The following is a 14,138-nucleotide window of genomic DNA, read 5'->3' as shown; positions in this document are numbered from 1 at the left end:
TTGGTAAACCTGATACTCTCCACTGGCTTATTGTCATTATTATTATTATCATTGTTGTTATTATTATTATTATTTTATTCTCTCTCAGTAGTTTCGTCCGTCCGTCTCTTTTCTAGTCACTGCTTCATTGTAATGGTGATATTTGCAGTGGATTTCATCTGTCCGTCGTGCCTCCCTCTCCTCTCTGTTCACGTTAAGAGCCCTCTCCCCCCTCCCTCCACAGTGTAGAAAATCAATGGTGCTAATTATTGTCCATTACCTCTGGCTGAAAGACATCAGAAGCAGCTCGCAGCCATCCACAGATTAGATTGAGACCGAGGCTAATTAGCTTAGCAGCTTTGGACCATGAGAGGCCTGGGCTCTGGGGATGCTCATAAGTCCAGCCTGCTGTGATTTTTATTGCTCTGTGCGATCGCTGCTGATCCCTCTCAGCTGGGAGGATCGTTTTTCAATACGCAGTCGTGTCCCGCCGAGTCTGAGAGGGTAAAAGGTTTCAGGAATGTTTCCCTCTGTGGTTGGGGTGGGGGGGATAAAATGTTCGATGTGTTCATGAAGTATACAGCAGATGATACGCACATCAAGCTAACATGTTATTTTGGTGATATAACTAAGATATTAAACTTCTTTTAGTAGCTTCCAGCAGTATAGATCAGTAATGATATAATACATTCCATTAAAGTGACCTGGAGAAGCAGCAGAACATGATGGAAAACAAAAAGCTGAATTAATTCAAGTTCATTGAAGTTTTTACTAAAATCTTCACATATTCATTGTGAGTGGATGGGCCTGCAGATGGTTAACCGAATGAACGTCCGGCCAAAAAGGAAGCTGTCGAGCGTGCCTGATGTTATTAGTCAGTGAGAGGACTGCAAACCCTGTAGCAACGTAGACTCTTCTCAAACTCCAGTGCAGTCTGTAGTCTAGAACAGTATATGGCCGAGATCAGCGGTGGACTCAGGCACCAGACTGTTGTGCACTGAGGCACCAGTGTGCAGAAGGTCGTGATGCATTTATGGTGAAACAGGTCAAAACCCTTTTCCAGCATGTAGCACTGGCTACTTTATCACGTCTTTCCCACTGGGGGGCACCCTTAAGGGCACTTTGTCATGTTTTATCTGCCATGGGGGCGTCCAAGAGGGGCCTAGATGTTTTGTACTTCCATTTCTAATGAAAACAGTTGGTGTGCAGATTAAATGTGTTAAATTAAATAACTTAGATGAAATGAGGCCACAGCAGAACACCTGACTATCACTATAGTGATATTTACTGTCCGCCAATTTATTTGAGTGTAAGTGTTTCGATCTATCCACCATATAGAGATGACATGTACACTACGGTCTGCTAACAATCCCACAATGCAATGCTCCACATTTTATAGATGCAGAAATTACGTTAGCGATGATGCAAAAAGATGATGATTAGTAAATATCTGGAATCTGAATCTAGTGCAGAGAGTTGCTGGCTCCTGGTTACAATGACTGTAGTGGTACTTCCTGTTCTACTCCTTATCTACAACCTGGTATCTGACTAAATGTCTTTTTGTTTCAAGACTTAATACAGTATGAAAAGAGAGAGTTTGTAAAGACAAACAAAAGGAAAGATGTTGCTGGTGATGAATGGGTTAATAGAAGCCAGCAGTAATGCAACATGAGTGAAAGACGGTGATGAAGAGTGGACTCATATCTAATCACTGAGTCTGACAGTGAAGCATCTCATGACTTTCTTTTCAACATGTAAAATATTATTCATATAATAATTATTATGAATAACAGGATCTCTCTTGTTTACTTCCACCTGCAGTCTGAATACGTAGGAAAAGTACCAATACAACAGGATAAATGTCTGTTTGGTGGAACATGTAAACCGGCTCACTGATTTACACACAAAGACAAAGATGAGACCATCTGGATGTGTTTTATCTTCAAGCTGTCAGGTAAAGGTACTGCAGTAAAAAGTATGTACCCTTGTAAGTAATATACTACGAGGCTCTGCCAGGAAAACACATCTCTTCTTCCCAAAAAGAATCACTGCAAATGTGTCTGCTGTCACTTTAATGGAGCAAACCCAGAGAAGCTCTTAAAGCTGGACGTTGTTAATGATTCTTACTGTACGTACATCTCTCTGCAACATTAACACGTCAGTTTAACCTCCATGTTACATCATGTCAGTCACTTGTTTACTGTACAAGAGACACAACACTGCAAAACACATACAGGGTATTTATTTCTTGCAAATGCAGATTGCCATGAAAACAAATTGTCTGTTGCCCTGAGCGGAGTGAGAAATCACAGGGGAATATTAGACTTTTAGGGGTGAAAAATGACATAATGTACATTTTGTATCACTAACCCTTTCATTGTTGTCTATCTGCTTGTTCGTTGTCATAGCTAATGTTAGCATGCTTACAATCTAAGCTAAGATGGTGAACATTATAGTGTATAGAGTGTGTTGGCTTGCTGATGTTACAGCTGGAGACTCCAGATGAATTGGGAAGTGAAAGTTTATGTGTTACCTTTTATTAGCTGTTACAACTATAAATAAGTTGCTGGCATCACTAAATGAAATTGTAAAAGGTTCAGGCCTCATTCTAACATTTGTTGAATGTCATTTCTTTCTTCATGAAAAAATATTCAGTGTTGATGTCACTGCAGTTTATCCAGCGTGTCCTCTCGGCTCCTCCTCGGGTCCAAACACTCCTGTACTCCACGACGAGCCCGTCGGCCCACAAACGTGAATTCGTTTTTGTGTGATGTCTTGAGGTCTTTTGCATTATTCATGTGGTCTCCTAGATTTGATTTGCTGATGTTAGAAATGCTCCTTCCATTGAGGCGTCTGGGCTCCCGTCACAATAAAAGCCTCCATTTTCGTGAGTAACTAGAGGTGCTTTGCACAGCGAATAACACGCATGTTCATCTGTTACACATGTTACAGAAGAACGAGCCGCGAGACAAACAGATTTGTTTAACACATTTAATAACACTACAGTGCAGTTTAACTACGTCCTCACTTTATTTAGATTGCAGCCAGACAAAGGCAGGTCTAATGTGACACATGTCCACAGTCTCAAAAGACTTCAAACAGTGATGGTATCAGTTGGATCTGAATTCATATTGTACCAGGATATTAACTCTTTAACCTCCCAGCAGTCTGTTATACAGCATGTAAAGATTAATTTCACCTCCGTCTCACTTACTGATCTTTGGAGCAGTGCAGTCATAGAGATCCAGTTGGAAGAAGAAAGTGAGCTCATGTATTTCTGATCAGGATTTTGAATCAAAAGGTGTTGACAGTTTTAATGTTGTTTGCTTCTGTCGCTGTTAAAAACTAAGAAAGTTCTTCTTTTCTGAAATGAACTCTTTTCGTTCCAAATATTTAAAGTTATGGAGAAATAGTGAAGAAATAAAGCTGAAGTTTTCAGGGCTTTAAAACAATGTAAAGAACACACGTGATCGACGTTGTCTCTCAGCTGTAACTCGCGACTGGTTTGATCCCATCGATGGTCTCTAGTTCATTTATAAATTCAGTTTGTGCTCTTTGCTGTTTGTGTTACGAGTGCTTCATGCATTTACTTTAATATGAATTCATTCATTCATCATTGCACATATTCAGTGACTTGTTTATTGTGTGTGTAAAATGTCCACATGTGAAAATCATTACAGTGTGCACCAACAGGTTGTTTAAGTCGAACTGTTGAGTCCCGACAGTCCTGTAAACTGCGATGTGATTGGTTGAACTGTTTGAACACCTGCTGCAGTCACTCCAGGTGGCAGCTGCTCTGACTGTCTCAATCTATGACAAAAGAACCTCTGACCTGAGATCTGCTTGTGTAGGTGGACGAGGTGTCACCTCTGGACATGTTGATTTTACACTGTAAAGTATCAAAAAAAAACCTAAACAAATCTAAGGGATGTGTTTTAAGATTGTTTATGTTAAATAAAGTAATTATCAGCTGATATATTGTCATACATCGGCAGCTGCTGCGCTGACGGTCCTCAACAGGTCTGAGGTCTTCTCCTCATGAAGACACAAGAAATATCAGGCTTTAATCAGGCTTCAATCAGGCTTCAACCAGGTTTCAACCAGGTTTCAACGATTAAAATGTTTGATTTGGCATGAACAGACTTCAGTATTCACACACAGTGATGAATGTTTGCGTAACACAGTGTGTGTGTGTTATTGTTGGTGCTGAAGCACATTCACTGCTCCTCTTCATGGTGGTATTCTGTTACCGTGGTAACGACAGATTGAAGGTGGGAGACATCGGCGGTCAGAACGAAGAGGAAGTTCTGAGGAAGACCTAAGGAGGAAGAGGAGAGATGGAGGAAGGAATGGACGTGAAGGTTCAGGAAATAAGATTTAGAAAGTGAAGATGGGAGAGTCAGACGGAGGCTTGTAGGGCTGAAGCAGAGAGTCGAGGTTTGATGGACAAATCTGAGGGGGAGAGAGGTGACACACGAGGTGTTGGTTCAGTTTGTTATTGATTTCAAAACCATGTAAAAGAAATGGGGGGGGGGGGGGCACACAGTTAAACAGACACAAAACATCTCACAGCAACAAGAGGCTCCATCAGGATGGATCATTTTCTCCATCAGTTTGTTATAAAACATCTGAAAACAGTGAAAAATCCAAAATATGCATTTTGCTTTGATGTTAAACATGAGGAAACGCAGGAACCATCAGATGACTTTAATCATTAATCAATTCTCTCTGTTAGCTCTGGTTCTGGTCTCCTCCACCTCCTGACCGAAACATCTGGCTCTTTAGCTGCTAAATGCTGCACTATGTTCAGCAGCTGGTCTCTGAGTCTGTCTGCTGTCTTTGAACCAGGACAGATAAACCAGGAGCCGAGAGCGAAACAGGACAGATAGACCAGGAGCCGAGAGCGAACCAGGACAGATAGACTAGGAGCCGAGAGCGAACCAGGACAGATCGATAGAATATCTAGCTATAATATAACAACAACAAGCGCATGCACGAAGCAAGCCACCTGTTAGGGACGATGCTAACGACAAAAGTGATGATTCTGAAAGTGTCGTAACAACCAACAAAGAGACTGAACCTGTCTGTCTTTATAAAGACCTGTCTGTCTTTATAACCCACAGCAGACCTGTCTGTCTTCATAAAGACCTGTCTTCATGCCTGTCCTGCCTGTCTCCCTCTCTTACCCTGGACCAAGCTGTTGCAGGCTGACAGTGACTTTATTTTAAACTGTTTCCTGCTGTCCAGCATAAACAGTCCTTTGTGTTTTCTTCCCCCGTCTTTCTGTTATTGTTCCTCTTGTCTTGTTCAGACTCTTCCTCGTCACGCCTCTGACCGCGGTCTTCAGCAGTCCGAGAAATGTATTTATCTCATCTTGTAAGCAGTGTGTCCGGTGTTGAGGCAGTTTATCTTGGATTTGTTAAGAAAATCCAAACACAAGTGAAGAGCCACAGTTGAAACATTCACCACGCAGACACATCAACCTTTAAATATTATTTCAGTCTCTCAGTAGATGTGGCCGTTGGCTCTAAGCGCAGCAGCAACTTCCTTTTCTGGTTGGAGTGCGATCAGTTGGCTGGTGCTGTCTAACATCAGCTCATGCAGACGACCACTTTGAATCTCAGGCTGTAGAGTGGGTGTCTGCATGTCTGCATGTCTGAAATATGTGTGAAGGCTTGATCTTACTTCAGTACGGATGTGGACGGCTGCAGACTTGCTCGTGGACAGTGGACGCGCACACGTGTCTCTACATGCTACAATCGGTGGTTGTGCGTACGCAGACGTGTTCCACACGTGTGCAGTCGAAGACATGATGGTGACCTTCTGACAGCACATCATCATCATCATCATCATCATCACGGACCCTTGTGGACTTGATGACAACATTTACATTATTTCACTTTTGGATGTAGTCACATGACGTTAATGAACACGTCTTCATCAGTGGACGCAGGGGAAACGTTCATTTAACAGAACCCAAACTGAAAACGTTGAACCAAAGTTCAAATGAAGCATATTCTGAGTACTCAGGAACTGGAACTAGTTTGAGACCAGTCCTCGGTACACATGCCTAGTAAACAGTCTTTAATACGATGGAAAGGTTTGAGAAAGAGACGGATTAGAATAACGGAGAGCTGATAGTGACTCTGCGTCCAGAAACTAACAGAATCTCTGATCTGATGACGCGGTTGTTTCTGTATCATCGATTTACAAGTTTGACTTGTTTTGAAGTGGAAGCCGAGCATGAGGGAAGACCTCTTGAATATTTAATGGATGCTCTGCCATCCATTTCACATAAGTGCATCACAGTGAGAACATCCCTTTACTTCACCCCCGCATCAACCCTTTCAGCTCTGGCTCTGATGAAGTCCATCCTCCTTCTTCAGTGTAGTTTACTGGACCCACATTCACAGTGACAGAAGTAGAGAGCTGAGGGAGAAGTTCAAACCCAGTTTACTTCCTCACCTCCACACAGTGTGAAAATCACATTGTTGGTTTTGTCAAGTTACAGAAGCAGTTGGACAAAGCCCCTCAATCCAAGACATTTGAGCCCAGATGTTATTTTAGTCTATATTTGTTTCCATTTAGTTACACTGCCTTCATGAAAGCAGCTGAATCAGCTGTTAGCAGCTCCTGTCTGCAGTGTCCTCATGGACGGACAGACAACTATCACTGATCACTAAGACACTGAAGGAAACTTAAAAACATGAAGATCGTCAGGCAGGTTCTGCAGTGTCTCTTTCCTCTGGTGTCTGAGTGGATTTCTGGAGGTTTATTCTGATGGACATCAGAGATGATGATATCTCTGGAAATGGACGTCACTCTGAATCTAGACTCAGACAGATAGAATGACTCAGATAGGAGTCATTCTTTTAACTCACTTTGTGGTAATCACAGGCACTAATGTGTCTTAAAGTATCTCAATGAGCTCCATCAGCTCTGTCTCACTGGTGCAGCTCCACCTGCCGACTGTGAGCCGTCCAATCAGTAGCCAAACTATGAAAGCTAACTTCCTGTAGTTTTTACAACACCTGCATGCGCCTGTTCCTGTCACCTCACACGGTATCTTTGGAAACCAGTTTGAATCATCACTGCAGCGGTTCAGAGGTGTAACTTTGTCTCTTTGTTTTTTCTGTGCAGTAAAATCTTGACTGATGTGTTCAAAGCCTCTTGATAAAGTGGGAAAACGGATGTGACCTGTGTGGTCCCCCTCCCTCCACTTCTCTCTTTTTGAAATCTCTCTTTCCCTCGACATCATGACTGTGTGGGCTCTTGTACTTTGGAATAATGGGCTCTTCTTGGTTGACTAAACCAGATCAGGATCTGGTTTGCATGATGATCAGCGGGTTTCACAGGTCAGTTAAGGCTGCTGATATCACGTTGGTTTGAATAATAGCACAAAGGCAACACAGGAAATGAACAGGGCCGGTGTAGAGGGAGATGAATGATCCATCACTGTGTGTGTGTGTGTGTGTGTGTGTGTGTGTGTGTGTGTGTGTGTGTGTGTTTAAAGGCTGTATTAGGCTCCAGTTTGGTCCTTCTTAATATCAGACACAATATTAATGATGCTGTAATGATGCAGTCAGATTCAACGTTTGGAAAGTTAAGACTGTGAGACGTCACTGAGCTCTCATCATGTGTTCAGGGATTACTTTGTGTTTTTCATGCAGGAAGAAATTAAACTCTCTCTCTCTCCATCTACATGTACACATACATGTACATACATGTACATACATGTACACACACATAAAATAAAGATACAATTTAGATCAAATAACTAATAATTTTTAAAAAAGAAACTGGGAATTCCTCCTGGTTGTCTCTCTTGTTGTGACATAATTAGTCAGGTTCTTATCACTGACTGTGGTCAGCTAGTCTGTACATAGTCTGTCTCTGTCTCTCTGTCTCTGTCTGTCTCTCACTCTCTCTGTCTCTGTCTCTGTCTCTCTGTCTCTCTCTCTCTGTCTCTCTCTCTGTCTGTCTCTCACTCTCTCTGTCTCTGTCTCTCTCTCTCTGTCTCTCTGTCTCTCTCTCTCTGTCTCTCTCTCTGTCTGTCTCTCACTCTCTCTGTCCCTCTCTCTCTGTCCCTCTCTCTCTGTCTGTCTGTCTCTCACTCTCTGTCTCTCTCTCTCTGTCTCTCACTCTCTCTGTCTCTCTCTCAATCAGTCGCTGTGATCTCTTCATGTTCTTCATGTCCTCCTCTGGCGTCCTCTTTGCCTGCTTTAGATGTAATGCAGCGTGAGCCTTCATGATGGTACAGAGGAAACTAGATGTGTGTGTGATCACTGGGAGATAACCCCCCCACTGCATCTGGAACCAGTCTGAAACAGTTTCTGAAGTGACGGAGGGTTTTATGTCTTTCTTTGTCTTTGTCCCCTCGTCTGTTTCTGTTTCCACTTTCAGACAGAAATACCAGTCCATTATTTTCCTCCTGTCCATGACACAAACACACACACACACACACACACACACACACGATACAACTGTATTCAGTGATTAAAGGACCTTTTCCAAAGAGCACACTGAGTAACGTCATCAACAGGAGCATTGATGTGTCCACTGTTGCTGAAGGTTCGATAATCGTACGTTGTTGTATCAGAATAAGAAACGCAGCTCTGAGCAGCACCAACAGTTGACTTGACTTCTCTTATTTTGTCGTGAAGTGAATTCGTCTGACCCCTCAGCTGTCTCTCAATAGGAAGGCGTGTCAGGCACTTTATAATTCTTCTTGTGGCGGGCGGACCATCTGTATACCACTCGTACGACGGGTCCGGACCACCGTAAAATTATTACAACATATTGTATATTTCAGTTTTATTACTACACACAAACAGCCGAGTGTCTTCAGTCTCAGGAGTTAGTCATCTTCATATCTACCGTGTTTCTTTTGCAGCTCTGACTGGACTGTTGATAACATGTTTTCATTTAAACACTGACCATGTCTCCTGCTGGTGAACATATCTTAACCCTGGTGCTCCTGGTGCACAGTCCGGACCTGGTCCGGACAAATTCTCCTAAATGACTCGTACTGAGACCCGAAGTAGATTCAGTAGGATGAGTCTCATTATCGAGGAATTTAGGTGATATAATTTCCAGATGTAAGTTTGGTAATAATGTAGTGATCATTCATACACTTGGCTTGTAGGATCAGCTGGACCATCATGCGTAGCTCTGGATGGGACAGGTTGTCATGGAGACAGTGACCTCAATGTCCAGTGGCAGCCGTGATGGTGAAGATGATGGTGATGATGGCAGAAGTGTTGATGTTAATGACAGATATCAGAACATGATCTGATGAGCCTTCATGGCTCCGAGTTCACAGTCAGACCTGCTGCTTTGAGTCTCTGTATTTTATGTTAATAATAATAATAATCATCTTACGTTATGTTCTCCTTCTGTCTCTCTTTCCTTCATCTCTGTTCTTTTATAAAACGTTTCAGTCACTGGAGCTCTCAATCATACTTAGAACAAGTATTTAGATCCTTCGTTTATCGCTTCGTCCCTGTTTGTCTAATTATCGATGTACATTCAGTTGTTAAATATATTAGACTGTTGATCATTTCACGTTAACTGCTAAATAAAACTAACTGTTAATAAAAATAGATTTTTTTTTGGCAGAAAAACACGTCACTGAGTAAACCGAGGATTTAATGAAGAAGAATGAATAATGGATCAGATGGAGGGTAAATCCTTGTCTCTGATTGGCTGTTCCTGCTCCGATCACACGTGATTAATCATGTGATCGCTTGCTCTTAAAGTTTGCTTGTCCGTCAGGGGCGTTTAACTTGTTTTGTATTGCTCACATTAGATTCGTAGTTATGGACAGAAGGAGTCTGAAGATGGACTCAAACACAGAAGGCTCAATTCAGTTTAACAAAAGTGAAGTTTAAGATATTACCAAGTGCTGTGTTATTCACCTCCATCCAGAATATTGATCTGAGAGAAAATAGTGACGTGCTCTTCTCCTCTGACTCTGAACCTGTTCGTCTGATTCACAGCAGCAACACAGCGTTTGTAGTTCTGAGAGACTGCTTGAGTTTCTTCAGTGTGAAGTCGGCTGTTAGTCGGTAAGAAGATGAATCATATTTGTAAGAAATAATTCAAGTTGTTGTTGAGTGTGTGGAAAATCAGACACACACACACACACACACACACACACACTGTGTCTCAGTAACAATAACAGGCAGACATGGAGCAGGACGGTCCAGATCCAGAGGTTTATTATCACACAGATAAAGAGAGGACAGGAGACAGGAAGGAGAGAGAGGCAGTGCGAGGACGGGAGGATGCAGTGAACACAGTGAAGACAATAAAAACAAAAACACGTCCGTCCTGATTGTCCTGTCAGTCCTGCTGTATCTTCACCACACAAAGGCAAGTCTTTGCTTTGTCACCTATTCATTGTCTCAGACAGAGGAAATAAAAAAGCCCATCGATTAAACCTTTTCTAAAGTTCCACTGTCTCCGAATGAACTCACCAAACAATGGTACTTCTTCTCCAGCGTAAATCATTTCGACTGATGTTTTTTATTTATTTATTTTCCTTTTGTTTTCCTGACTGATGATGACAGTAATCATGTCCCTGGGAGAGGAGGAGGGAGGAGGGGGACAGGACTTCAGAATCAAACCTTCTCCTTTAAAACGTTTCTATTTTTACCTGCTAAAAGCTCTTCTTTTTCTTCTTCTTGTCTAGCTTGTCTACTCTAAAACATTTCACGTTGTGACAGAGCTACACTATGCAGACTGGGTTGGCTCTAATCAAGTAACACACCGGCTCTGGAAAGAAAAGGAAACGCTAAAAAGATGTATTTTTCTCTCTTTATCTCTGTACGAGACAAGAAGGCATCTGCAGCAAATGTTGATTAAAGGTACAAGCCGTGCTTAAAGGGAAAGCTTTCAGTCGCAGTCCATGCTTTTCGTGGTCGCAGGAAAACATCCCTCACGTTCTTTTAGATGTGTTTCTGCAGCCTTTGTCTTCTAACTTCATCTCAAACGCAGTTTCCTGACTCAGACGTTGAGGCGGTATCCGCAGTATCTGCAGCTTCTCCCAGACTTCCTGCTATTTTTGGTCTGTTTTCGTTCTGGCAGGTTTGTACTTGCACTGTCCTGCCTGCGCCTGTAAGCACCTACCCTGTCAGTCTGTTTGAGCCCGTCCTGTCACAGTGCATTGGGTCATGGCTGTAGGGCTTAGTGGGCAGACCTGGGCAAACAATAATATATGTACATTTGGTTTTCAACGGTATTCAATCTCTTAAAATTGCACTTGATCTGTTGTGTCAGGCAGCTGAGAAGCCTCAAAGCCGTACAAAGAAGATAACTTATAAAAGCTCTTAGTCAGTATTGGATCACTGGTTTGCTCAGGTCTAGTGCTGGGTGCAGTGGGAGGTGGTGAGGAAGGAAGTGAGTGAGAGGTGATGATAGTGCCAGTCTGTGTCTCTCTCGGAGTCCCGTTGCTATGGCAACATGATGGGAGTGTCTGAGAACACCGACATGATGGAGTCTGTCTCCTCTGCCCTCTGCTGCGGCTGGTTGTGGAGCTTTGAGTGCTGCTCTGCCCCTAGCAATAACCCTGGCCCCAAATGTCCATGCACTGCCCCAGCTCCCGGCCCCGCCCTGAGTCTGCCGTTCTGCTGCTCTTTGATTGGCTCCAGAAAGACCACATGCTTGTTGGTACTGACCTTGCGGCCCGGGCCCTCGGTTGTCGCCGGCGGGGTCGGGGTGAGGATGGAGGATTGGGCGCTCCCTGCCCCGGCCTCGTTCCCCTGGCTCGGGGTGGCCGGGGTCGAGGACTTAGGACAGGGTGGGCAGCGGCAGGGCGTCAGGTAGAGGTACATGAGGACCAGCACCAGGCTCACCACACAGCCCAGCAGGGTGGTGAATCCGGTGTTGAAGGACTCATGAGGCCCGCTGTCATGGTGCAGCACCACGGTCACGTTGACCTCCCACGTGTCATTGCGCCGCTGCTGTTGATCCAGTGCCATACACCAGTAGATACCAGTATCCTCTACACGTGCTGCCACAATCTCCAAGCTACCGTTGGTGTACATCTTTAATGATCCGTTGTTTCCTGGCGGTGCCACGTACTCCTGATTCGGTGACACCCAGAGAAAGGTCACATGCTGTCCAGTAAGTGTGGTCACACAGTGCAGCAGCACTGCCTTTCCTGCATTCACTGAAACGCTGCTCTCCTGCTCTTTCAGCAGCCCACTCATCACAGTCATGTTGCATTTCTCAAAGTAGCGGTCATGTTGGAAGAAGCGCACAGTGCCCCTCTGTATCCCATAGACCAGGCAGGTGTGCTCCTGTCTGAAGTCTCTCACTGAGGCGAAGCCTTTCTGTTCCCAGTGCCGGAACAGACTGTACATCGGGCACTCACACAACAGGGAGTTGTTATGGAGGTAGAGTCCTCTCTGGACTGAAATGGGTAAGTTTGATATATCCTCCAGGGGTAGTTTGGGCAGGCGGTTTGAGGACAGGTCCAGCATGGACAGGTGAGGGTGGCTGTGCTCTTGGATGGAAAAGAAGGGGAAGTCAGTGAGACGGTTATGACTGAGGTAGGCCTTGCGGAGGCTGCCCAGTCCAGCTAGAGCTCTGTTCTCCACGTGGACAATACGGTTGTTATACAGCAGCAGTTCCTCCAATCCAGGCAAATCTAAGAAATAGTGCTGCTCCAAAACACGCAGCCGATTGGACGACAGGTCCAGGTGTCGGAGCAGAGTCCCAGAGGAGTTTTGAAATGCCCCCGGGTGAATAGTAGTCAGCTGGTTGTGAGTTAACCGTAATGTCTCCAATCGATAAAGTCCATCAAAACCGCCCCCCTCCAACTGCACAATCCGGTTATGGCTGAGATCCAGAGTGACAGCAGAGACGGGCATTTCTCTGGGGACCTGCTCCAGACCCACCGCAGTGCAGCTGAGGATGTCCGAGGCACAGAGGCATCTGCCTGCCTGGGAGGAGCCCTGAGACAGGCAGACGGTGGCCTGGACCGGGCTCAGCTGGGGGAGCTGGAGACAAACTAACAACACAACAACAGACCACCATGACGGTGATGCTGCTGTAACGGCGGGGGCCACCACACCCTGCAGGACACCCTTGTTTCCACCAGCATGTAACATGACCACCAGCAGACTGAGATCTGTCTATAGTCTCTTTATGTCTCCGTTACGTTCTCCTCTTTAGAGCAGCCGGGGTAAATGCTTTTTAAATCTATTTTTCACATCCTTCATGTGTGATTCATTACATTTTCACTTAATTTAACACATAAATGGACTCCTGACAAAATAACAAATGCGACCGTACAAACTTGTTTTTCATTTTTATCTTGTTCCAGTCCCTTTACACATTAAGTCTTTTCTCTTCTGCTAATGTTCCTGCCTCTGGCAAATATGCCCGTGTAAATGTTTAAATCCCTCACTCTGAGTCTCTGATCATTTTTAAGACAGAAAGCTTATTTGTTTTGCTGCTGTTTAAGCTACAGGGCACAGAATGTCACTGTAATGCATGCTCGCTGGGTTTCATGCTCCGAGGTGATCGTTTACTTTGTCTAACTCAGTTATTGTTGAATGAGGCGATTGCATCTGCATCCACCTGCCAACATGTCAGCCATCTGGAGAGCGCGAAGAGGAAAAGGAGAGTTGGCTACATTAAAAAAGGCATAGCGTTTGAGGTCCAGGTCCAGGTGTGCCCCTGTAAACAAACAAATTGTGTTCAGCAGGCTGGAAGAAAGCAGGTGGGACAACATCCAGCTGCGTTTGCTCTGGCATCACGGCATTAAAGGTGAAAAAGATCAATATTTCGGCAATAGGTTAAAAGATAAGGTGGATAGTGTTGGATAAAACAATGTGAATGAGCACAGTCAAAGTGTAGTTGCTTTAAAGCTCATTCAGATGTTCAGAAAGGTGGAAAAAAGAGGAGGCGCAGGTACGTTGTGGTATTAAAATACTCTCCTTTCTTGCCCTTTTTATTCCATCCAAGGAAAACGTAGTAAAAGCAGCGTTCAGCATGACTTCCTCTCTCCTCTTGGAAACCAACTTAGCCCATAACTGCACCTTAGTGCCTCCAGCACAGACCGAAGTCCCTCCTGATGGTTGGATCCTGAGTTTGCCTTTTAATTCCTTCTTCAAGCTTCAGGTGGACATTAAAATCATTTTCCAGTGAAG

General features: G+C 44.2%; 2 protein-coding genes across 2 annotated transcripts in view; one reads left to right on the top strand and one right to left on the bottom strand.

Annotated features, from left to right (window-relative positions):
* Positions 1-14,138, top strand: part of LOC139283111 (E3 ubiquitin-protein ligase RNF123) — a 103,270-nt gene that overhangs the window by 45,723 nt on the left and 43,409 nt on the right. The gene's annotated exons all lie outside the window — the stretch shown is intronic.
* On the bottom strand, positions 11,433-13,094 carry amigo3 (adhesion molecule with Ig-like domain 3). Its single transcript, XM_070903466.1, has one exon. It carries the CDS (start codon positions 13,092-13,094, stop codon positions 11,433-11,435), a length of 1,662 nt encoding a protein of 553 aa, XP_070759567.1.

The sequence above is a fragment of the Enoplosus armatus genome, chromosome 3, assembly GCF_043641665.1.
Source record: "Enoplosus armatus isolate fEnoArm2 chromosome 3, fEnoArm2.hap1, whole genome shotgun sequence".
Classification (NCBI taxonomy): Eukaryota; Metazoa; Chordata; class Actinopteri; order Centrarchiformes; family Enoplosidae; genus Enoplosus; species Enoplosus armatus.
The sequence above is the reverse complement of the archived record's forward strand: the minus strand, read 5'-3'. Positions and strand labels throughout refer to the sequence as shown.